The sequence below is a fragment of the Taeniopygia guttata genome, chromosome 29 (genome assembly GCF_048771995.1).
Source record: "Taeniopygia guttata chromosome 29, bTaeGut7.mat, whole genome shotgun sequence".
In the NCBI taxonomy this organism is placed as follows: Eukaryota; Metazoa; Chordata; class Aves; order Passeriformes; family Estrildidae; genus Taeniopygia; species Taeniopygia guttata.
Window position 1 is genome coordinate 5,370,310 of NC_133054.1, and position 24,951 is coordinate 5,395,260.

Below are 24,951 nucleotides of genomic sequence, written 5' to 3' on the forward strand. Positions count from 1 at the left end.
GCCCCCCCCGCCTCCCACCGCCCACCGGCCCCACAGCCCGCCCCCGAGGCGCGGCGGGGCGGAGCGGAGCGGGGATGGCGAGGGGCGAGCTGCGCTCCGGCCGCAGGGGCAGCGGCGGCGGCTCGGAGCGCCCCGGCGGACACCGAGCGGATCCCCGGCATCCCCGGCGGACACGGAGCGGACCCCCGACATCCCCCGCATCCCCGGCATCCATCCCAGCGCGACCCCCAACGTCCCCGGCAGCCGCGGCACCCGAGCCCCTGCGCGCCGGATCCTTGTGCCCCAATCCCCCGCACCCCCCAAAATCCGTGTGCCCCAATCCCCTGCGTCCCCACATCTCTGTACCCCAATCTCCTGCACCCCAGGATCTTTGTACCCCAATCCCTGCATCCCTGTGCCCCCATCCCCTGCACCCCACACCCCAAAACTCCTGACCCGTGCCCTGTTTCCCCCACCCAGACCCCACACCCCAAAATCCCTGCCTCTGTTCCCCCCCTACCCTGACCCCACACCCCAAAACCCCGGACCCCCTACCCCAAAACCAATTCCCAGTCCCAACTCCAATTACAATCCGAATTCCAACCCAATTCCCAATTCCAATTCCACATCCCAATTCCAAATCCCAATCCCAGTTCCCAATCCCCAATCCCAATTCTGGCCTCCAGAGCTGGGCTTTAACTCCAGAAATGTCCCCAGATTTTGCCATTAGGAGGGGAGAATTTTTAAAGATTTGGGGAATCCTCCTGGTGGAGGCTCTCCATGGCTTTAATTTCAGAGATGTGCCCAAATTTTATCATTAACAGGGGTGAAATTTCAGAATCCTCCTGGTGGAGGCTCGCTGGCCTCCAGAACAGAGGTTTAATTTCAGAAATCTTCCCAAATTTTGTCATTAAGAGAGGGCGAATCAGAAATTAGGAGGATCCTCCTGGTGGAGGCTCGCTGGCCTCCAGAGCTGGCCTTTAACTCCAGAGATGTCCCCAAATTTTGTTGTTAAGACGGGGCGAATTTCAGAATCCCCCTCGTGGAGGTTCTCTGACCTCCAGCCCACAGCTTTAACCCCAAAAATCTTCCCAAATTCTCCCATTTCAGCCTCGTTGGCCCCTGGCGTTGGACCCCGGCAGTTTCTGACCGCTCCGGGAGCACAATGGAGTCTTGTTTCTGGTAACCCGAGCTGCCTCTTTAATTTTAGATTCCTCCGCGCCGCTCGCATTCCTGGGCGCGACAATGCCGATATTTATACCCTGGAATGCGCAGCCCGGCGTTAATTCGGCGGGGCTGGGTCAGCCGGGCCGGCTCCCCTCCCTCCCCGGGACAAAATCGGAACCAGAGTTTTTGGGTGGGTTTCCAAATCTTCTCGTCGCCATCGAAAGTCCAAGAACGTTCAGATGGATGAACCGCGGGATCTTGGAGGTCTCCTGGTTTGAGTCTCTAACCCGGAATGGTTGGAAGGGACCTTGGAGATCACCTGGGAGGGGACATTGGAGGTCTCCTGGTTTAAATGTCAAAGCCAGAATGGTTGGAAGGGATCTTGGAGGTCTCCTGGTTTGAATCTCAAACCCAAAAGGGTTGGAAGGGATCTTGGTTTGTGGGGCCACCCCAAACCCTCAGGTTTGTGGGGCCACCCTGATCCCCTCAGGGGAAGGTCCCGGCCCCGCCTGCGGTTCGGGGTCCTGGGCCGGGCCAGGGGCTGCCGTGGCCACTGGACCCTCCTAGAGATCACCTCGGCCCCAAACCCCATAGGATCACCATGGCCCCATGGGATCACCATGGCCCCAAACCCCATGGGATCACCATGGCCCCAAATCCCATGGGATCACCACGGGACCACCACGACCCCAAAACCCTTGGGATCACCATGACCCCAAATCCTATGGGACCACCACGACCCCAAAACCCTTGGGATCACCATGGCCCCAAACCCCATAAGGGTCTGGGGTGGAGGCTCCTCCTGGGCTCATTAAATTAAATGGGAGATACTGGGGTGGGAACAGATCCAAAATCATTAAATTAAATTAAATTAAATTAAATTAAATTAAATTAAATTAAATTAAATTAAATTAAATTAAATTAAATGGGAGATATTGGGGTGGGAATGGATCCTAAATTAAATTAAATTCAGTTAAAATAAATGGGAGATTTTGGGGTGGAAATGGATCCTAAATTAAATTAAATTAAATTAAATTAAATGGGAGATATTGGGATGGGAATGGATCCTAAATTAAATTAAATTAAATTAAATTAAATTAAATTAAATTAAACAGCGGGATTTTGGGGTAGGAATGGATCCTAAATTAAATTAAATTAAATGGGAGATATTGGGATGGGAATGGATCCTAAATTAAATTAAATTAAATTAAACAGCAGGATTTTGGGGTAGGAATGGATCCTAAATTAAATTAAATTAAATGGGAGATATTGGGACGGGAATGGATCCTAAATTAAATTAAATTAAATTAAATTAAATTAAATTAAATTAAAGTAAATTAAATTAAACAGGAGGATTTTGGGGTAGGAATGGATCCTAAATCAAATTAAATTAAATTAAATTAAATGGGAAATATTGGGGTGGGAATGGATCCGAGATTAATTAAATTACATTCAATTAAATTAGGTTAAATTAAATTAAGTTAAATTAAATTAAACTAAATGGGAGATATTACGGTGAGAATGGATCCTAAATTAAATTAAATTCAACTCAATTAAACATTGCCTGTCCGGAATGTGCCTGGAGGCGCTTCAGTCGAGAGGAATAATTTTAATTTATTTACATTTTCATTTATTTTAATTTATTCACATTTTCATTTATTTTAGTTTATTTACATTTTCATTTATTTTAGTTTATTTACATTTTATCCGCGCAATTCCGGCTTCTGTTCTTGGGGAGCCCCAAAAGCTCTGCGGGCTCCGGCGCCGCCTGGCGGCAGCGGCCGGAACTGCAGCGCCCCGGGGCGCAGCGGGCCCGGGGCGGGACAGGGACAGAGAGGGGACAGTGAGGGGACACTGAGGGACACTGAGGGACAGAGAGGGACAGGGGGACACTATGGAACACTGAGAGACAGAGAGGGACACAGAGGGACCCAGAGGGACACAAGGACAGAGGGACACGGGGACATGGAGGGGACAGAGGGACACTGAGGGACACTGTGCCACCCCCGAGGGGACACGGGGACATTATGAGACATTGTGGGACACTGGGACACTGAGGGGACCCCGAGGGACACTGAGGGACATTATGGGACATTATGGGACACTGTGTGATACTGTGTGACGTCACCACCCCAAGCCCCGGGCTTCCCTCCCAGGCCACGCCCCCACCACGCTGACCCCGCCCAGCATTACCTAAAACCGCGCGCCAAAACCGCGCATGCCCCGGCGCGGACTACAACTCCCGTGAGGACCCGCGCGGCGGGGCGGTACCGCACGCTGATTGGACGCTGCGTGAGGGTGCCGCGCGGGGGGAAGGCGCCGCGCGTTGATTGGACGCTGGGGGCGGTGCTGCGCGCTGATTGGCTGCGGCCGCGGTTTGAACGCGCGCGCGGGCGGCCCCGCCCCCTGGCGGAGTAGCGGCGTAGTGTGAGCGGGGGGGGGGGGAGGGACTGGGGGGAATTTGGGGCAAATTTGAGCAATTTTGGGGCAATATGGGGGGCTGAGACCCCCTCAGGGAGCCGGGAAGGGTCGGTGAGGACGGGGAGAGGCAGGAGGGCTGTGGGGTGAGGGGTGGGGGGGCTGGGGGGGGCGAGGAGTGGGGCTGGGGACCCTCAGTGGGGCTGGAAATGGGGCTAGGGGCGTCAGGAAGTGGGGCTGGGAGGTTTGGGGGGTCTAGGGTCTCTGGATTTGGGGGTCTAGTTTTGGGGCGTCTGGGAGATTTGGGGCTCTGGATTTGGGGGATTTGGGGGGTCTGAGGGATTTGGGGATTCTGGGGATTTGAGGGTTCTGGATTTGGGGGTCTGAGGGATTTGGGGATTCTGGGATTTGAGGGCTCTGGATTTGGGGGTCTTGGGGATTTTGGTGTTCTGTGGATTTGGGGGGCCTAGATTTGGGGGTTTGGGGGATTTTGGGGGCCTGGGTGATTTGGGAGTTCTGGATTTGGGGGTTCTGAGGGTCCCACACCTCTCCTTGCCCCCCCAGCTCCGCATCACACACGAGAAGCCCCCGGGATGGCCGAAAAAGATGGAAAAGACGGGAATGCCGGACAGGACGGAGGCACAGACGGCTGGGCAGGCATCGAGGAGCGCCTGGAGAAGATCCGGGTGAGCCAGGAGGGGCTGATCCCGATTTTCCTCAGGAAAACTTCGGGATCCCACTGTGGGACCCCTGAGGCTCTTAGCTCTGATCCCAGTTTTTTTTTTCCCAAGGAAATAACCCTGAAGGTTTTAGCTCTGATCCCAAATCCCTTTTTTTCACAGGAAATAATCCTTGAGGATCCCTATCCTGATCCCAAATCCCTCTTTTCCCAGGAAATTCACTCTGAGGATCCCTGCTGACCCCAAATCCCTCTTTTCCCAGGAAATGCCCCCTGAGGGTTTTAGCTCTGATCTCAAATCCCTCTTTTCCCAGGAAATGCCCCTCAAGGTTCTCTATCCTGACCCTAAATCTTTTTTTTCCCAGGAAATTCACCCTGAGGATCCCAGCTCTGATCCCAAATCCCTCTTTTCGAAGGAAATTCACTCTGACGATCCCAGCTCTGATCCCAAATCCCCCTTTTCCCAGAAAATAACCCCGATTCCCTCTTTTCCCCCCAGGAAAGCCTCCAGAACCCCTCTCTGCCCCGCTCCCGCCGCCTGGCCGCCTGCGACCGCGCCCTGCGCTCCTGTGTGGCCGAGCTGGCCCGGCCCGGCGGCTCGCCGGCCCACGGCGCCCGGCTGCTCGCCCTCGCCCAGGAGGCCACCCAAGGGTACCTGAGCCTCCTGCCCGACCCTCCGCAGCTCTACCTGGAGAAGATTTTATTCCACGTGCTGCGGAACGCTGCGGCGTGGGCGGGACACCACGCCTGGAGCGCGGCCGAGCTGCTGCGGGCGCGGCTCCGGTGTGGCCACCGCGACGACGATTGGGCCGCCGTGGCCAGCGGCGCCTTCGGGGTGCTCTGGAGAGCTGCCCCAAATTTGGCCGGGCCGGAACGGCCACGCGAGGAAGGCAGGGCGGAGTTGGTGGCCAGGATGAGAGCGCTGCGGTTCCTGGTGCTGTTGGAATGCCGGGATCGGGAATGGCCAACGCCGGAATCGTTCCGGCCGCCGTTCCTCACCTCGGCCACCGCCCGGCACGCGGCCACGGCCGCCGCACTCTACCGGAGCCAGCGGGCGGCGTGCCCGCTCTTCCTGGCCAGGTGAGCAGGAAACTTAATTTATTCTCCTCCAAAAAGTTCAAAATTCATCGCCAGAAAATTCAAAATTCATCACCAAAAAATTCAAAATTCACCGCCAAAAAAATTCAAAATTCACCTCCAAAAAATTCAAAATTCACTGCCAAAAAATTCAAAATTCACCGCCAAAAAATTTAAATTTCAATTCCAAAAAATTCAAAATTCAATGAAATTTTCACTCTCTTAAATGACATTTTCACTGTGTTAAATTTTCCCTCTCCCCCAGGCAGCTGCAGGAATTCCTGCTGGATGCTCTGCGGCAGGAGGCTCGGGATCAGCCCCCGGATCTCCGGCATTCCCTGTGCTTCCTGGAGCTCTCCCTGCAGCGCTGCCGCCTCCTCTGCCAGGCCCGGCGGCACCGCCAGGCCCTGGAGGCCCTGGAGGAATCCAGAACTTTCCTGGGAGTTGGGAATTTTCCAGGAGATGGGAATTCCATGGGAGATGGGAGTTCCTTGGGAGATGGGAATCTTCTCGGAGATCTGGGAGCTAAAAGTTCTCTGGGAGCTGGGAATCATCTGGGAACTGGGAATACTCTGGGAGCTGGGAATCATCTGGGAGCTGGGGATTCCCTGGGAGCTGGGAATCATCTGGGAGCTAGGAATCATCTGGAAGCTGGGGATTCTTTGAGAGCTGAGAATCCTCTGAGAACTGGGAATTCCCTGGAAACGGAGAATTCCCTGGGAGCCCCTCTGGAGCTGCTGGCCGCCGGGATCCAGCTGAGCCGGGCGCTGACCAAAGGCGCGTCCGGCCTGGCGGCCGTGGGGCCGGCCCTGCGGCGGGCGGCGGCGGCGCTGGAATTTCGGGAACGTTCCGGAAGGATCCTGTGGGCGCTGCTGGAATGTTCCCAGTTCGTGCTGGCGCAGCTCGGGGAGGTGCTGGGCCGGAGCCGGGAGCTGCCCCTCGGCCGCCGGGAGATTCCCGGGATTTGTGGCTTCTGCCAGGGCCACGCCCGGGCGCTGCGGCGGCTGCTGGCACAGGTGAGGAGGAGGAGGAAGGTTGGGATTCCTTGGAATTCCTCCTCTGGGTCGCTCTGTGCTGCTCCCAGCAGCTCCTGGAGTTTGGGGAGTCCCAAATCCCGCTTTTCTCCATCCCAACAGCAGCTCCCGGAGCTCCTGAATCCCTACATCCCACTTTTCCCCTTCCCTGCACCCCAAATCCCACTTTTCTCCATCCCAGCAGCAGCTCCTGGAGCTCCTGGATCCCTACATCCCACTTTTCCTCTTCCCTGCCTTTCCTCAACTTCACATTTTTCCCCTTTCCCAAATCCCATTTCCCCATTCCCAGCTCCCTCCCATCATTCCCAAATCCCATTTCCCCGTTCCTAAATCCCATTTCCCCATTCCCAAACCCCATTTCCCCATTCCCAGCATTCCCAAATCCCATTTCCCCATTCCCAAATCCCATTTTCCCATTCCCAAATCCTGTTTTTCCCAGGTCCCTGCAGACTCCATCCAGGATCAGGTGCTGGTGACGCAGCTGCTGTTCCAGGGCCTCCAGCTCTTCTCCAACGCCATCCACGAAATCTTCCAGCGCTGCCAGGCACGGATCCGCATCCCTGGGGGCTGGAATTTTGGGGTGGATCCACTCTAGGAGCCTTTCCATGGGATGTGGGGCTGGAATTTTGGGATTGAGGTGCCCTGAGGGGGTTCTGGAAGCTTCTGCCATGGGATGTGAGGCTGGAATTTGGGGGTGGAGCCTCCTTGAGGGGATTTTCGGGTTCTGGAAGTTTCTCCCGTGGGATGTGGGGTTGGAATTTGGGGATGGAGCCTCCTTGAGGGGGTTTTGGGGGTTCTGGAATTTTCTCCCGTAGAGCGTGGGGCTGGAATTTGGGGATGGAGCCTCTCTTGTGGGATGTGGGGCTGGAATTCGGGGATGGATCCTCTTTGAGGGGGTTTTGGGGGTTCTGGAAGCTTCTCCCCTGGGATGTGGGGTCAGAATTTGGGGGCTGGGGAGTCCTGCCGTGTCCCCCATGGCTCTGGGGTCCCGGCTGACCCTTGGTGTCCCCGCAGGCCTCGGAGTGGCCGGAGCTGGCCCAGGTGACCGCCAGCTGTGTCCAGAGCGTCACCTGGATGCTGGAGGGGCTGGAGGGGCTGCCTGAGGCCGAGAGGGGCAAGTTCCTCGATGTCACCGGTCAGTGCCACCCCCTGTCCCCGTCCCTGTGTCCCCAGTGGTCAGTGCCATCCCCTGTCCCCAGTGGTCAGTGTCAGCCCCTGTCCCCAGTGGTCAGTGCCACCACGGTTCTCGTGTCCAGGGGGTCACTCGGTGTCCGGGGGGCGGTCACTGCGGTATCCCCACCTGTCCCTGTGGTCACTCTGTGTCCGGGGGTGGTGGTCACTGCGGTGTCCCCAGGGGTCACTGCAGTGTCCCCTCGCTGTCCCTGTGGTCACTCCGTGTCCGGGGGGGTGGTCACTCGCTGTCCCCTCGCTGTCCCCGTGGTCACTCTGTGTCTGGGGGGCGGTCACTCGCTGTCCCCTCTCTGTCCCCTCGCTGTCCCCGTGGTCACTCTGTCCCTCCGGACACAGCTGCGGCCGCGCTGCGCCTGGGCCAGGCCCTGCAGGCCCGGAAGGTTCCGGAAGCGGCCGGAGCTGTGTGCGAACCCCTGTGCCGGGCGGTGCTGGCCGGACACGGCTACGGCTGGGCCGGGGTCAGCCCGGAGCGGGTACGGGGCACTGGGGATACTGGGATGGGCACTGGGGGTACTGGGATGGGCACTGGGGATACTGGGATGGGCACTGGGGATACTGGGATGGGCTACTGAGGGTACTGGGAGCACTGCAAGTACTGGGATGGGACACTGGAGCTATTGGGGGTACTGGGAGTGCTGGGATGGGCTATGGGGGGCACTGGGGATATTGGGGGTACTGGGATGGGGTACTGGGGGTGCTGCGATGGGGTACTGGGGGGGATACTGGGGATATTGGGGTGGGGTACTGGGGGTACTGGGATGGGCTACTGGGATCCCTGGGCGTACTGGCGGTACTGGGATCACTGGGAATGCTGGGATCCCAGGGCATACTGGGGTCATTGGGGTCCCTGGGCATACTGGGATCCCGGGACCCCCGAGGCTCCGGTTTCCCGACGTTCCATCCCCCCCAGCTCCACAGGTGCTTCCGGCTGCAGGTGGAGGCCTGGCGCTGCCGGGGCCGGCCCGAGCGCGCCCTGGACGCCGTGGCCCAGTGGCTGCTGGCCCTGGGGACACACGGCCAGGTGGGGGGACACTTCCCTGGGGGTGGGGACAGTTCCTGGGATTGGGGACAATTCCCTGGGACACGGTCCCGGGGATTGGGGACACCTTCCTGGGGAGTGGGGACACATTCCTGGGGACAATTCCCAAGGATTTGGGGACACTCTCCCACCATTCCCAGCCCATCCCTGACTCCCTGGTGGCCGAGCCGGTGGCGCTCTGGGCCAGGATCAAGACAGAGGCGGCCAAAGAGGGAGCGGAGGAGCTGCGGCTGCGGTGAGGCGGTTTGTGATTTGGGAATGGGGATTTGGGATGGGGGAATGGGGATTTGGGGATATGGGATGGGGGAATGGGGATTTGGGGAATGAGGATTGGGGATTTGGAGGAGAGGACTAGGGTGGAGGGGATGGGATGGGCTGGAATGGGATTGGAATGGGATGGAGGGAATGGGATTGGAATGGTGTGGGATTGGGATGGGCTGGGATGGGGGAATGGGATTGGAATGGGATGGAGGGGATGGGGTGGGATTGGGAGGGGGACTCAGGAGCCTCCCAGGCCAGGGAAGGTGGGATGGGGTTGGAGCTCCCCCCATGCCATACCCCCACCCAAACCCCGCCGTTCGTCCTGTCCCAGGACCCTGCGGGACGCCCTGGAGTCCCAGTCCCGATCCCATTCCCGACCCCTGTCCGGGGACACCGTGCTGCTCCTGCTGCTGGCTGAGCTCCAGGCCTACAAAGCCCTGCGGGGCCCCACGGGGCCGGAGCGCTACAACGTCCTCTGCGACCTGCTGGGCCTGTGGGACCCCGAGGGAGCCTGGGATCCGCCGGGATTCCGGGATCCCGGGGGCGGCCGCGACCCCCCGGGAATGCCGGACCCCGGCCGGAGCCTGCCCAGGGCGGCGGCGCTGGTGGAGCTGGGGCAGCTCCTGTGCAGCCAGAGCTTCAGCGGCCACACCGACTGGTGGGTGCTGATCCCAATCCTGATCCCGATCCTCCATCCCAATCCTGATCCCGATCCCAATCCTGATCCTCCATTCCAGTCCTGATCCTGATCCCAATCCTGATCCTAGTCCTGATCCCATTCCTTCATCCCAACCCTGATCCTGATCCCAGCCCTGATTCTGATCCCGATCCTGATCCCACTTCCTTTATCCCAAATCCCCCATCCCAAATCCCCCCATCCCACTCCTGGCATTCTGGGCTCTGTTCCCGTGATTTTGGGGTGAATTCCCGGGATTTTGGGGATCCCTGTCCCCGCAGCTCCGCCCTGGACGCGGTGCAGGAGGCGCTGAGGCTGCTGGAGGCGCTGGCCCGGAATTCCCAGAGCTGCAATTCCCAAATCCGGGATCAGCTCCTGGACGAGCGTGCCCAGGCCCTGCTCTGGCTCCACATCTGCACCCTCGAGGCCCTGATGGAAAAGGTGCCGGGGATTTTCCGGGAATTCTTCTGGGACTTGGGGGATTTTGGGAAAATACCAGAGTTCCCTGCGTGTCCCAAACCTTTCCTGGGCTTGATTTTCCCAGGATTTTTGGGATTTGGGGCATTCCTGGCGTTCCCTGAGTGCAATTTTCCAGGATTTTTGGGATTCCTGCCTTTCCCTGGGTGCGATTTTTTTGGGATTTGGGGCATTCCCGGAATTTCCCTTGGCAGAGCGTGGCTCGGGAGCAGCGGGGCCAGGCTCTGGAGCCGGGCTGGGATCGGGATCCGGATCACGAGGGAGAGCGGCCGGAGCCGCGGGATTTCGGGATCCGCTGCAGCCTTGGCTCCGAGCGCGGTGAGCCCGGAATTTCAGGAATTTCCTGGGATGGATGAGGACCCTGGAGGGGTGGGAAGCGATTTTTGGGATGGATGAAGGCCCTGGAAGAGTGGGAAGAGATTTTGTGGGATTCTGGAAGGTTGGGAAGAGATTTTTGGGATGCTGGTGGATTGGGAAAAGGATTTTTGGGATCCTAGAGGGGTGCAAAGAACTTTTTTGGGATCCTGGAATGTTGGGAAGGGGTTTTTGGGATCCTGTTGGATTGGGAAGGGATTTTTTGGGATCCTGGGAGGTCGGGAACGACTTCTCCAGGATGATCCCACTTTGGGATCAGCTTTTTTTCGGGAATCCCCTCCCCATCCCTGCCTGACCCCTGCGTGCCCCCAGCTCTGTCCAAACCCTTGGATGAAGCCTTTTCCCTGTGGAAAAAGCTGCTGGAAAATCCCGGAATTCCCAAGGTGCGGAGCCCCGAGCAAACCCTGAGCTCCCTGCAGCTCCTGGCCGAGCTCTACCGCCTCCAGGACAAGGTGATCCCAGAATTCCCGGAATTCCCGAAATTCCTGGGGCTGGGGGGTGGGGAGGAAGGGGAGGGGAAGAGTTTGGGGATGAGGAGGAGGGGAAAAGTTTGGGAGGATGAAGGGGAGGAAAGGAGTTCGGGATGAGGAGGAAGAGGGGAAAAAGTTTGGGAGGATGAAGAGGAAGGAGAGAGTTTGGGATGAGGAAGAAGAGAGGGAGTTTGAGAGGAGGAAGAGGGAGGAAATTTGGGATGAGGAGGAGGAACAAGGAATTTGGGATGAGGAAGAAGAGGGAGGGAATTTGGGATGAGGAAGAGAAAGGATTTGGGATGAGGAAGCAAAGAGGAAATTTGGGATGAGGAGGAAGAAGACAGGGTATTTGGGATGAGGAGGAAGGAGAAATTTGGGATGAGGAAGAGAAAGGAGGAATTTGGGATGAGGAGGAGGAGGAAAGAGAAGACCATTCAGGCAGAGGAAGAGCAGGGAGCGTTTTCCCGGGGTTCCCTGGAATTCTTTTGGTCTTTTTCCAAGGTTTTCCCCTTTTCCCAGCCCCTGCAGGCCCTGGAGAGTTTCCTGCTGCTGCGCTCGCTGTGCCGGCGCCTCGGCGATCCGGTGGGAACGGCGAATTCCCTGTGCCGGATCTGCCAGATCCTGCTGGAGCTGCGCTGCCCCGGCCCCGCCCAGGTACGGCTGGGATTCCCAAATTTCCCAAATCCTGGGAATCCTCTGGGAATGTGCTTCCCAAATCCTGGGAAATCCTGGGAATGTGCTTCCCAGGCCCAGGTACCACCGGCATTCCCAAATCCTGGGAATTCTGGGAATGTGCTTCCCAAATCCTGGGAAATTATCTGGGAATGTGCTTCCCAAATCCTGGGAAATTATCTGGGAATGGGATTCCCAAATCCTGGGAATGTCCTTCCCAGGCCCAGGTACCGCCGGCATTCCCAAATCCTGGGAATATCCTTCCCAAATTCTGGGAAATCCTGGAATGTGCTTCCCAAATCCTGGGAAATCCAGGAATGTGCTTCTCAAATCTGGGAATGCCCTTCACAAGTCCAGGGAACTCCAGGAATCCCAAAAATCCCAGGAAAATAACTTCAGTGGCTTTGGGGCATCCTGGGACCTCGAGAAATCCCAAAAATCACGGGAAAATCCCAGGAAAACCCTCTGGGGGTGCTGCCGATCCCTGATCCCGGCCGGAATTCCCAGATTTTCCTGGAGGAGCTGGAATCGTGCCTGGATGAGGCCGAAGGCTCCGAGGATTCCCGGCTGCTCCTGCGCCACTCGCTGCTCCTGCTGCGCAGCCAGCTCTGCTGCCTCCAGAAAAAGGCAAAAAACAGGGATTTTCCCAAAAAACAAAAATCGGGATTGGTGGGCTGGGGGGTTTGTGGGGGGAGGAGAGTCCCCTGGGATCCCAAATCCTGCTTTTTTACAGGTTTTTTTCCCCATGTTTTTTCCACCCAGTTGCTTTTTTCCTGCTTTTTTCCTGCTTTTTTCTTGGTTTTTTTTTTCTGCCTTATTCCTGTTTCTTCCTGGTTTTTTCCTGCTTTTTGCTGTTTTTTTCCTGGTCTTGTTTTTTTCCTGGTTTTTACCTGCTTTTTTTTTTCTTGCTTTTTTCCTGCTTTTTTCCTGCCTCTTTCCTGTTTTTTTTTTTTCCCAGTTTTCCCCCCTCCCCATTTTTGCAGGCGGATCAGGGAGTGGCCCTGCTGCAGGAAGAGGATTGGGATGGAATTGGGATGGGATAAAAGAACTGGGATGGGATGGGGATGATGGGATTGGGACGTGCTCACCCCCACGACCCCAAATCCCAGTTTTTTTCCCATTTTCCCTATTTTTTTTCCCATTTTCCCAGGCGGAGCAGGGCGTGGCGCTGCTGCTGGCAGGGGATTGGGATGGAATGATGGAATTGGGATGGGATAAAAGGACTGGGATGATGGGATCGGGACGAGATCACTCCCTGTGATCCCCAAATCCCATTTTCCCCGTTTTTTTCCCCGTTTTCCCCCCGTTTCCGCAGGCGGAGCAGGGCGTGGCGCTGCTGCTGGAGGCGCTGCAGGAGCCCCAGGCCCGCCGGGCCACGCGGGGCTGGTTCCTGGCCCAGGCCCAGGGGCTGCAGGCGGCCGCCGCCGTCCTGGAGCTGCCCCCGGCCCTGCTGGCAGCGCCGCTCCGGGAGCGGATCCGGCGGCACGGTGGGAACACGGGAGTGCGGGGGGAACGGGAAATGGGAGCGGGGAAATGGGAACGGGGAAACGGGAATGGGAATTCGGGAGCGGGGACATGGGAACGGGAAATGGGAATGGGAAATGGGAATGGGGAAACAGGGAAATGGGAATGTGGAATGGGAAATGGGAACAGGGAAATGGGAATGGGGGAACAGGAAATGGGAATGGGAACGGGGAACAGGGAAATGGGAACGGGGCAGGGAAATGGGAATGGGAAACAGGAACTGGAAATGGGGCAGGGGAATGGGAAATGGGAACGGGAAACAGGAATGGGGAAATGGGAACAGGAACGGGGAAATGAGAACAGGGCAGGGAACGGGGAAATGGGAAGGGGGCAGGGAAACAGGAATGGGATCCTGCAGTGGAATTCCAGGCGGGAGTTCCGTGCTGATCCCGCGGCATTCTAGGCTGGAGCAGCCCCAAGGTGGCCCTGCTGGAGGCGCAGAAGCTGCTGCGGAGTGTCCTGGTGTCCCTGCTGGGCAGCCGCGTCCTGGGCAGTGCCCGCGGCCGCCCGCCCGAGGAGCCCAGCCCCGACGGCGGTCAGTGAGGGCATCGGGGTCACCGGGGTCACTGGGGTGGGACTGGGGTCACTGGGAACGGCTCCATCCCCCCAGGACCCCTCTCTGCTCCATCCCCCCCTCCCAGTGCCCCCAGTCCCTCCCAGTGCCCCCAGTGCCACTCCCCAATCCCTCTCAGTCCCTCCCAGTACCCCCCCGCTGTCCGCAGGCCTGGCGCTGGCGCACAAGTGGCAGGTGCTGTCCCCAGTCCCTCCCAGTCCCTCCCAGTGCCCCCAGTGCCACGTCCCCAGTCCCTCCCAGTGCCCCCAGTCCCTCCCAGTCTCTCCCAGTGCCCCCAGTGCCACGTCCCCAGTCCCTCCCAGTGCTCCCAGTACCGCGCTGTCCGCAGGGCCGGCGCTGGTGCACAAGTGGCAGGCGCTGGGGGACGCCCTGGGCTGCTGCCGGCGCCTGGTGACGCTGCTGAGCCACTGCGAGGTGCTGAGCAGGGCCAGGGCCTTCTGCGGCGAGGGACTGACCCTGGCCGGACACCTGCAGGCCGCCCGCTGGTCAGTCCTGGGGTCATTGGGGTCACTGGGGTCATTGGGGTCACTAGGATTGGGATCAGGATCATTTAGAACTGGTGGCTCAGGAGCTGAGTGAACATCCCAGGCAGGGCAGGAGCTCATTTCCCCCCATTTTCCCCTCATTTCCCCCCATTTCCCCAATTTCCCCTCATTCCCCCATTTTACCCCTATTTTCCCCTTACTTTTTCTCCATTTTCTCCCATTTTCCCCCATTTCTCCTCATTATTCCCCCATTTTCCACCCTTTCCCCCCATTTTTCCATTTCCCTCAATTTTTCCCCATTTTCCCCCCATTTTCTCTCATTTTCCCCCCATTCCCCCCAGTTTCCTGCCATTATTCCCCCATTTTACCCCTATTTCCCCCCCTATTTTTTCTCCAGTTTTCCCCATTTTCCCCCCATTTTCTCTCAATTTCCCCCCATTTTCCCTCCATTTTTCCCTATTTCCCCCATTTTTTCCCCTGGTTTTTCCCCTTTTTTTCCCCATGTTTTCTGTTTTTCCACCATTTTCTACCCCATTTCCCCCCCTGTTTTTCCCCCTTTTTTCCCATACCCCCCCCCATTTTGTCCCCCATCTTTTCCCATTTTTCCCCCATTTTTCACCGCAGGTGCACATGGTTCCTGGTGCTGCAGTCGCAGCTGGAGCTGCAGCAGGGGGAACTGGAGCTGAGCCAGTCCCACCTCCAGCACGCCCAGTTCCTGCTCCAGCCCCAAACTGGTGAGCACTGGGAGGGGAAATCCCAGCCTGGGAATGGGAAATCCCAGTTTGGGAATGGGGGAAATCCCAGCCTGGGAATGGGAAATCCCAGTTTGGGAATGGGAATATTCCAGTCTGGGAATATTCCCAAATATTCCCATCCTTCTTCCAGAGAGTTAAAATCCATCTGGGAACTGTTGGATCCGGGTTTCTGGGCCCCGAAAAAGGGCTGGAAAATCCCAAATTTTCCCTTCCATCCCCTCCAGAGTTAAAGTGCATTGAGAACAGTCTGATCCAGGTTTTTGGGCTGGAAAATTCCAAATTTTCCCTTCCATCCCTTCCAGCTTCCAGCCCTGCTGGGAACCATTCCCTTCACGACCCCAGACCCCAAATCCTCCCTGAATTCCCATTCCAGAACCCAAACCCCTCTGGGAACCTCCACGCCATGCCAAGATCCAGCTCCGGAAGGGCCACCTGGAGAAGAGAAAACCCCTGGATCCCCTTCCCGATGGCGAGGAGGAGGAGGAATTCCTGAAGGGTCCCTCCCTGGACGTGCTGGCGTCTCCTCCGGCCACGCTCCCGGAGCCGCCGGGCGCTCTGACGGCCTCGCCGGAGCTGAAGGAGGAAAGGAAATGCTGGAAAAGTCTGGAATTCCTGAGGCACCGCTGGGGATGTCCCTGCTCCTCCTGCTCCGACCCGGCCCTGGTGGCGCTGGGGCTGCGCTGGCAGCTGGCACAAGCCCGGGCGTGGCTGGCGGCCGGGGCGGTGGCACCGGGACTGGCGCTGGCGCGGCAGGCGCTGCCGCGGTGCGCCGGCACCGGTGCCCGGCTGGCGCGGCGGGCGTGGGGCTGCGTCCGGGCGGCGGGGCTGGGCTGTGGGGACGTCCCTGGGGAGGGGGACAGGGGTCTACAGGGCCCCTCTGGGGATGGGGATGCGTTCAGGGACAAAGGAGTTGCTGGGGATGGGGACAGGAGTCGGCCAGACCCCTCTGGGAATGGGGACGGCGATCTGCGGGGCTCCTCTGGGATTAGGGACGCTTTTAGGGGCAGGGGAATTCCTGGGAATGGGGATACCCTTGGGGACAGGGACACTCCTGGGGACAGGGACCTGCAGGACCCCTGTGGGATCAGGGACCTTCAGGGCCACCCTGGCCACGGGGACCCCTTTGGGGACAGGGACCCCACTGGGGACAGGGACCCCACTGGGGACGGGGACACTTTTGGGGACGGGGACGCTTTTGGGGACGGGGACACTTTTGGGGACACTGCCCCATCCCCCCCAGGCCCGCTGGCCGAGCTGGTGGCCACCGGCTACTCCACGCTGGCCCTGCAGAGCCTGACCAGTCCCTCCCAGTGCCCCCCAGTTTGGGACGAGGAGCTGGAGCGGGGCCTGACACTTTTGGGGTCCCAATGTCCCCTCGTGTCCGGCCTGGGGGTGGCCGTGGCCACTCTGCTGCTGGCCAAAGCCGTGGCCACCCTCGGCTGCGTGGCCGCCGCCCACGGCCGCTCCACCGACGAAATCCTAGCCCAGGCCTGGACCCCCCGTCCCCCACCCACCCCAGACCCCCCAAAACCCCAAAAAACCCCCAAAGCTCCCCCAAAAATCAGACCCCAAAAAGCCAAAGCCGCCAAAGCCAAGGCGGGGAAGACCCCAAAAGCGAAACCCCCCAAAATTGGGGACGTTTTCACCCTGGGGGCTTCAGACCCCGAGGTGCCCCTCATTGTCCTGAGGCCAGGGGGGCCCTGCACCCCTCACCCCAAATCGGGGGCGCCCCCAAAAGCGCTGGCTGGGGGGCTCAGGACCCCCTTCACCATCTTCAGCGAGGAGCCCTCCCCCCCCGGGGGCAGCTCCCGGCTCTGCAGGGCCCCCAAAATCCCCGGGAGGGTCAAGTCCCGGATCAGGGTGAGTTTGGGGTTTGGGGGCGGAAATTTGGGGGAAAATGATTGGGGGAAAAGTTTGGGATGGGAAATTTGGGGGAAAAAATTGGGAGAAGGGAAAATTTTGGAGGGGGGGAATTGGGAAGAGGGAAATTTGGGATGGAAATTTAGGGGGGAAATCGGGGAGGGAAAATTTTGGGAAGAGAAATTGAGGATGGAAATTGGAAGAGAAATTTGGGATGGAAATTTTGGGGGGGAAATGATTGGGGGGAGAAGTTTAGGAAGGGAAGTCTGGGGGGAGATTAGGAGGAGGGAAAATTTTGGGGGGGAAAGGAAATTTTGGGTTTAAAATACGTGGCTGAACCCCTTTGTTCCCCCCCTTTTTTCAGGTGACATTCAGTGACAGCGACCCCGAGGAGCCCCAAATCCCCCCAGATCCCCCCAAAACCACCCGGAAAAATTCCTGTGCCCAGAGGAGGATTCAGCCCCAAAAATCCCCTGGGAATTCTCCGGGAATTGCGGCTCGGCCCCGGCGGGGGCGGCCCCGGAAGGAGCCGGGGACCCCCAAAAAGAGGGAAAAAAGGGGAATCGACCACGTGGAAAATGTGGAAAAGCAGGAAAACGGCAGCCTCCAAACGGCTCTGGAAAAGAGGGAAAAAAGGGGAAAACCCAAAGTGGAAAATGTGGAAAAACCAGGAAATCCTAAAGTGGAAAATGTGGAAAAAAGGGGAAATCCCAAAACAGAAGATGTGGAAGAAATGGGAAACCCTAAAATGGAAAAGAGGGAAAAAAGGGGAAAACCCAAAGTGGAAAATGTGGAAAAACCAGGAAATCCTAAAATGGAAAAAGGTGGAAATCCCAAAACAGAAAACGTGGAAAAGAAGGAAAAGGGAAAATCCCAAAAAACTCTGGAAAAGAAGGAAAACAGGGGTCCCCGCTGGGGAAAGAAGGAGAGGGGGACCCCAAAAAGTGGAATTTTGGAGGAAAAGAGGAATTGGGAATTCTCTGAGATTGAGGAGCGGGGCTCCCTGAGGGCTGTGGAGGAGGAAGAGGAGGAAGAGGAAGAAATGAGCTTCGAGCTCTCCCCACTGCCCCCAGGTGAATTTTGGGGGGGATTTCACCTCGGTGACCCCAAAATTGCCTTTTTTCACCCCAAAACTGCCCCGTCTTTTCCAGGTGGAGCCAGCAAGGAAATCCCAGGAATTTGGGATAAGGGGGATCCACCAAATCCAGAGGGATCCCAGCCTGGTGAGCAGTTGGGATTTGGGGGATTTTGGGGTTTTCCCTTCTTCCCCCAAATTTTCCCTTCTTCCAGCAAATTTTCCCTTCTTCTTCTTCCCCAAAACTGTTCCTCCCAAACTTTTCCTTTCTTGCTCTCAAACTTTGTCCCTCCTGTCCTGACCCCTCCTGTTCCCATGGACCACTGACCCCTCTGTCCCCTCACAGGTGACCCCTCTCTGGCCGCTGGCCCCTCGCTGACCGCTGACCCCTCACTGACCACTGACCCCTCTGTCCCCTCACAGGTGACCCCTCGCTGACTGCTGGCCCCTCTGTCCCCTCTGTCCCCTCACAGGTGACCCCTCACTGACCACTGACCCCTCTCTGGCCACTGGCCCCTCTCTGGCCGCTGGCCCCTCTGTCCCCTCACAGGTGACCCCTTGCTGACCGCTGACCCCTCTGTCCCCTCTGTCCCCTCACAGGTGACCCCTCTCTGGCCGCTGACCCCTCGCTGACCACTGTCCCCTCTCTGGCCGCGGTGCGGTGGCTGCTGGCCGAGGCGCTGGCGTGGGTGGCTCACTGCCCGCCGGGCTCTCTCTACGGCCGCCTGTGCCAGCTGCTGGCGGTGGCCCTCGGGGACAGGGACCCGCTGGCCACCGCGGGGCTGCTGGCCGAGTCCCTGGGTGTCACCCTGCGCCACCAGCTGCTGGCCATCGTCCACGCCCGGGCACGGTGGGTCGGGGGCGCCTCGGGGTGGCACCTGCCGGGCCCTGTCCCTGTCCCGTGTCCCTGTCCAGTGTCACCTTCCCGGTGTCCCTGTCCAGTGTCCCTGTCCAGTGTCACCTTCCCGGTGTCCCTGTCCAGTGTCCCTGTCCCTGTCCAGTGTCCCTGTCCACTGTCCCTGTCCAGTGTCACCTTCCCGGTGTCCCTGTCCAGTGTCCCTGTCCTTGTCCAGTGTCCCTGCCCAGTGTCACCTTCCCGGTGTCACCTTCCCGGTGTCCCTGTCCCCTGTCCCTGTCCAGTGTCCCTGTCCCCTGTCCAGTGTCCCATCCCAGTGTCCCATCCCAGTGTCCCCATCCCAGTGTCCCCTGTCCCACATCCCCATCCCAAATCCCATATCCCGCATCCCAAATCCAATATCCCAAATCCCTGTCCCATATCCCCCATCCCACATCCCCATTCCAAATCCCCCATCCCATATCCCACATCCCCATCCCAAACCCCCATCCCAAATCCCAAATCCCCATCCCGAATTCCCCTCCCACTGTCCCTGGCCCCATCCCACGGGATTTTGGGATGACCCCACAGGAAGAAGAGGAAAGCGGCAGCCGGAGGCGACATCTCAGACCAGCTCCAGGGCCTCTCCCTGGATTCCCGGAATTCGGAGGATTCCCAGGATTCCCAAAATTCCGAGGATTCCCAGTCCCACCTGGCCGAGCTGGAGGAGCTTTTCCAGTTCAGCTCCGCGGGTTTGGGGCCAGCGGAGCGGGAACGGTTCTGGGAGCAGCTCCAGAAGATTCCCAGCGGTCAGTGCTGGGAAACCCCAAAATTCCCGGTTTGGGGAATCCCAAATTCCTGGTTTGGGGATTGGGAAACCCCAGATTCCCAGTTTGGGGATTTGGTGTCCTCGAACAGGGTGGGAATGGTTGGAATTCAGATTATGGGGATTTTTTAGATTTTGCGGATTCCATGGGGTGGGAATGGTTGGAATTTGGGTTTTGGGGATTCCATGGGGCAGGAATTGTTGGAATTTGGGTTTTTGGGGATTCCATGGGGCGGGAATTGTTGGAATTTGGGTTTTTGGGATTCCATGGGGTGGAATTTTGGGGAGATTTCCCCGAATTTGGGGTGTCCCCGCAGGCGTCACGGTGTGCCAGCTGTGCCTGGCTGGTGCCAGCCCCGGCGCCGCCGGGGACGCGCTGCTGCTGACGCGGCTGGAGCGCGGCGCGGAGCCGCTCAACGTGCGCATCGACACCCGGCGCGGCCAGGTCAGCTTCCTCATCACCCTCATCCTCCTCATCCTCGTCCTCATCTTCGTCCTCCTCATCTTCATCCTCCTCGTCCTCATCTTCCTCCTCATCTTCGTCTTCATCCTTCTCTTCCTCTTCATTGTCCTCATCTGCACCTGTGTTCTCATTCTCGTCATCTTCATCCTCCTCTTCATCTTCATCCTCATCTTCATCCATGTCCTCATCCTCATTCTCCTCTTCTTCATCCTCATCCATGTCCTCGTTCTCATCTTCATTTTTATGCTCATTTTCATCCTCCTCATCTTCATCCACGTCCTCATTCTCATCTTCATCCTCGTTTTCATCCTTTTCCTCATCTTCTTCCTCCTTATCCCAGGACTGGGATCCCAAACCCCTCCTCATCCCAGAATTTGGTTCCCAAATCCCACCTCTCCAATTCCAGGCCCCCCTGAGTGAGATCCTGCGGGAACTGGAGCGGATCCAGCGGGAGCAGCGCGAGGCCAACGCCTGCACCGAGCGCCAGGAGTGGTGGGAGCGCCGGTCCCGCCTGGACCTGCGCATGCAGGTGGGACCCCAAATCCCCAAAATCCGGGAAAATCCCTCGGGAATGCCGGTCCCGCCTGGACCTGCGCATGCAGGTGGGACCCTAAAACCCCCAAATTCCCCAAAATCCGGGAAAATCCCTCAGGAGTGTGGGGCTTGGCCTGCCCCAAAACCCCCTGGGATTCCTTGGAAATCCCCCTGGGATTCCCTGGGATTTTCCCTGAGATTCCTGTGGGATTTTCTCTGGGATTCCTGTGGGATTTCCCAGAATCTCTGTGGGATTTCCCCTGAGATTTCTATGGGATTCCTGTGGGATTTTCATTGGGGTTCCCTGGAAATCCCCCTGGGATTCCTGAGGGATTTCCTTAATTCCTGGTGGGATTTCCCCTGGGATTCCCTGGGATTCCTTTGGGATTTTTGCTGGGATTCCTTTAAGGATTCCTGTGGGATTTCCCTGGCGTTCCCGGAGTTTTTGGGGTGGGGATCCATTCCCATTTTTCCCTTTCCCAGAGCCTGATCCAGAGCCTGGACTCTGAGGTTTTGGGGTGCTGGCGGGGGCTGCTGCTGCCCCGGGACCCCCGGAATTCCGTCCTGGATGAGCAGGAATTGGCTCAGCTGCTCCAGGAGCTCCGGGAATGCGGTTGGGAGAGACCTGAGCCAGCCCTGCTCCGGGTACGGGGGTTGGGAATTTGGGGTTTAGGGTTTGGGATTCGGGGGTTTGGGGATTTGGGGTTTGGGGGCTTGGGAGTTGGGATTTGGGAGTTGGGGGTTTGGGAATTTGGGAATTGGGGTTTGGGAGTTAGGGTTTGGGGTTTGGGATTTTGGAGCTGGGATTTGGGGTGTTAACCCCACATTTTGTGTTCTGCCCTACATTTTGGCTTACTGGTCCCATTTTTTGGGGTTCCCATCCCGGATTTTTTTGGGAATTCCCATGGAATGTCCCCGTGCCTGCAGGCGCTGCTGGCGGGGCTGTGTCCGGCCGATGTCCGGCCGCTGGCCGCGGCGCTCTGTCCGGCCCGGCCGCTGCGGGCGCGGCTGCTGCTGGACGAGGCCCTGGAGCGGCGCCGGGAGGAGCCCGAGGGCAGCGCGGGTTCCCTGGTGCTGCTGCTGGACAGGGTGAGCCGGCCTTCCTCCCCTTCCTTCTCCTCTTCTCCCTGCTCCCGCTTCCCTTGTCCTTGTTCTTCCTCCACCTCTTCCTCCTCCTTTTCCTTCTTCCTCCTCTTCTCCCTACTTCAAATTCCCTTTTCCTCCTTCCTCCTCCTCCTCCTCCTCCTCCTCCCCTGACTCTCGGTTCTGTCTCCCAGCACCTGCAGCGGCTGCCCTGGGAGAGCTCCGGGACGCTCCGGAACCTTCCGGTGACGCGGCTGCCGGGGCTGCGCTTCCTGCTCAGATACGGCCTGGGACAGCAGGTATGTACCTGGGACACACCTGGGCACATGTGTGACACACCTGGGACACACCTGGGGGCACCTGGGACACACCTGGGGACAGGGACACACACCTGTGACTGTGACACACCTGGGGCACACCTGTGACACACCTGGTCACACCTGTGTCCCCACAGCACGCAGGGTCGGTGCTGGGCCGGGGTGTGGACCCCCAGAGCGCGTTCTACGTGCTGAACCCCCAGCGTGACCTGGGCAGCACCGAGGAGCGGTTCCGCCCCTGGTTCCAGAGGTGGGACCTCGAAAATTAACCCAAAACCCCGAAAATCAACCCAAAACACCCCTGGGAACCCCAAAACCGCCCTGCGGAACCCCAAAAACCAACCTGGGAACCAAAAAATTAACCCAAAATCCCAAAAATTAACCTAAAACCCAAAAACCAACCTGGGAACCCCGAAACCCGACCTAAAACCCCAAAAATCAACCCAAAAACCAACCTGGGAACCCTGAAAACCAACCTAAAACCCCAAAAATTAACCTGGGATCCCAAAACGGACCTAAAACCCCAAAAACCAAACTGAGAACCCAAAGATCAACCTGGGAACCCAAAAATTAACCTAAAACACCCAAAACCAAACTGGGAATGCAAAAATCAAACTGGGAACCCAAAAATTAACCTGGGAACCCAAAAATCAACCTGGGAATCCAAAATACCCTGGGAACCCAAAAATTACCTGGATTTTTCCCTGTTTTTTCCTGGGTTTTTCTATTTTTTTCCCGGTTTTTCCCGTTTCCCTTCTCCCATCCCAATTTTCTCATTTTTTCCTGATTTTATCCCGTTTTTTCCCAATTTTTCCGCATTTCCAGCCAGCCCGGCTGGCGCGGGGTGTCAGGGGCGGCGCCGAGCCCACAGCAGCTGCAGGAGGCGCTGGGCGAACGCGACCTCTACATGTGAGACATCCCAAAATTAACGGGGTTCGGGGAATTTTGGGGGGATTTGGGGTCATTTTTGGTTGAATTCTGGGGGGATTTGAGGCTGGTTAGGGGTTTGATTTGGGTTTGGATTTTGAAGGGATTTAGGGCTGATTTTGGGAGGATTTGGGGTTGGATTTGGGGGAAATTTGGGGCTGATTTTGGGTTGGATTTTGGGGTCATTTGGGAATAATTTGGGATTGGATTTGGGGTTGGATTTTGAGGGATTTGGGTCTGATTTGAGGTTGGATTTGGGGGGATTTGGAGTTGGATTTTGGGGGGGTTTGGGGCTGGATTTTGGGGCCATTTGGGGCTGAATTTTGGGGTTGGATTTGGGGCTGAATTTTGGGGGGATTTGGGGTTGGATTTTGAGGAGATTTGGAGAGTTTGGGGTTGGATTTTAGGGGATTTGGGTCAGTTTTCGGGGCTGGATTTAGGGTCAGATTTATGGCTGATTTTGGGTCAGTGTTTGGTGCTGTGTTTTGGGTCAGTTTTGGGGTCAGTTTTGGGGTAAATTTTGGGTTTTTCTCCCCCAGCTACGCCGGGCACGGGGCAGGGGCACGGCTGCTGGACGGGCACAGCCTGGCACGCCGACCCTGCCGGGCCGTGGCGCTGCTCTTCGGCTGCTCCAGCGCCGCGCTGGCACCGCGGGGGCTCCTGGAGCCCTCGGGCACCGTCCTCAACTTCGTCCTGGCCGGGTGGTGAGTGCGGGTTGGGGGTTTGGGGGTTGGGGGGTTTTGGGGTTAGGATTTGGGGTTGGGAATTTGGGGGCTGGGGTTTTGGGGTTTGGGGTTTGGGATTTGAGAGCTGGGGTTTGGGATTTCTCTCTCTATTTGGGGTCTGTATTTGGGGTCTCTATTTGGGGTTTCTCTCTCTATTTGGGATGTCTCTAACGCTGATTTTTGGGGTTCCCCAGCCCGCTGGCTCTGGGCACGCTGTGGGACGTCACAGACCGGGACCTGGACCGGCTGGCGTGGGCGCTGCTGCGGGGGTGGCTGGGGGGCGGCCCCGGGACCCCCCTGCTGGCCCAGCTGGCCCAGGCCCGGGGCGCCCCCAGACTCAAATCCCTGATCGGGGCCGCGCCCGTGGCCTACGGGCTCCCGGTGTGCCTGCGCTGAGGGGTTCAGGGGCTTTTGGGGTCCCTTTGGGGCTTTTGGGGTCCCTTTGGGGCTTTTGGAGTCCCTTTGGCATCTTTGGGGTTCCCCCATTGTCAGCAGTGAGGGTTTGGGGTCCCTTTGGGGCTTTTGGGGTCCCTTTGGCATCTTTGGGGTGCCTTTGGGGCTTTTGGGGTCCCTTTGGCATCTTTGGGGTTCCCCCATTGTCAGCAGTGAGGGTTTGGGGTCCCTTTGTCATCTCTGGGGTCCCTTTTGGCTTTTTGGGGTCCTTTTGGGGTCCCTTTAGTGGTTTTTGGGGTCCCTTTGGAGCTTTTGCGGTCCCTTTGGCATCCTTGGGGTTCCCCCATTGTCAGGAGTGAGGGTTTGGGGTCCCTTTGGGACTTTTGGCATTTTTGGGGTCCCTTTGGTGTTTTTGGGGTCCCCCATTGATTGGAGGGAAGATTTGGGGTCCCTTTGGGTCCCCTTTGGCATTTTTGGGGTCCCTTTGTCGTCTTTTGGGTCCCTCCATTGGTTGGAGGGAAGATTTGGGGTCCCTTTTGGCATTTTCAGGGTCCCTTTGGTGTTTTTGGGGTCCCCCATTGGTTGGCAGGAAGATTTGGGGTCCCTTTGGGTTCCCTTTGACATTTTTGGGGTCCCCCCCATTACCTGATGTGCATTTTCGGGGGGTTCCCAGTTGTTTTTGGGGTTCCCCCACCCCCGTGGGGATTTTTGGGGTGTCTGAAGGGATGGGGGAGGTTGGGGGTGGGAGGGGTTGGATCCGCTTGGATTTTTATGAGATTTTAACCAAATTTTGGAACAAAATTTGCTTTTATTTGCCTGTTTCACAACAATAAAGCTGCTGCACCCCCAAATTTCTGCTGCACCCCCAACTTTCTCCTGGAGCCCCCCAAAAAATCCCCCCCAAAATTACCCTGAATCCCCAAAAAAATCCCCCTGACCCCCCCAAATTTCTCCTGGACCCCCCCAAATCTCTCATGAACTCCCCAAATCTCTCCTGGAGCCCCAAATTTTTCCTGGAGTTCCCCAAAAGTTTTCCTCTGAACCCCCCCCAAATCCTCCG

General features: G+C 57.9%; 1 protein-coding gene across 1 annotated transcript; it reads left to right on the forward strand.

Annotated features, from left to right (window-relative positions):
* Positions 1-3,611: 3,611 nt before the first annotated feature.
* On the forward strand, positions 3,612-24,911 carry ESPL1 (extra spindle pole bodies like 1, separase). The gene is made up of 33 exons (XM_072919601.1): positions 3,612-3,678; positions 4,129-4,250; positions 4,743-5,323; positions 5,586-6,336; positions 6,794-6,934; positions 7,369-7,489; positions 7,882-8,018; positions 8,456-8,566; positions 8,725-8,819; positions 9,177-9,503; positions 9,803-9,962; positions 10,193-10,316; positions 10,686-10,825; positions 11,363-11,497; positions 12,023-12,571; positions 12,786-13,002; positions 13,443-13,574; positions 13,942-14,098; positions 14,723-14,832; positions 15,227-16,713; positions 17,078-17,786; positions 17,865-17,936; positions 18,389-18,638; positions 19,215-19,432; positions 19,767-19,894; positions 20,319-20,441; positions 20,930-21,091; positions 21,374-21,535; positions 21,724-21,828; positions 21,984-22,096; positions 22,672-22,755; positions 23,313-23,477; positions 23,693-24,911. The coding sequence occupies exons 2-33, from the start codon at positions 4,158-4,160 to the stop codon at positions 23,892-23,894; spliced, it is 8,061 nt and encodes a 2,686-aa protein (XP_072775702.1). The 5' UTR covers positions 3,612-3,678; positions 4,129-4,157; the 3' UTR covers positions 23,895-24,911.
* Positions 24,912-24,951: the final 40 nt, after the last annotated feature.

Coding starts and splice junctions, on each gene's coding strand:
- ESPL1 (XM_072919601.1), top strand. CDS start 4,158: ATGGCCGAAAAAGATGGAAAAGACGGGAATGCCGGACAGGACGGAGGC. Junction 9,504..9,802: donor TTCAGCGGCCACACCGACTG/GTGGGTGCTGAT, acceptor CTGTCCCCGCAG/CTCCGCCCTGGACGCGGTGC. Junction 11,498..12,022: donor GCTGCCCCGGCCCCGCCCAG/GTACGGCTGGGA, acceptor CGGAATTCCCAG/ATTTTCCTGGAGGAGCTGGA.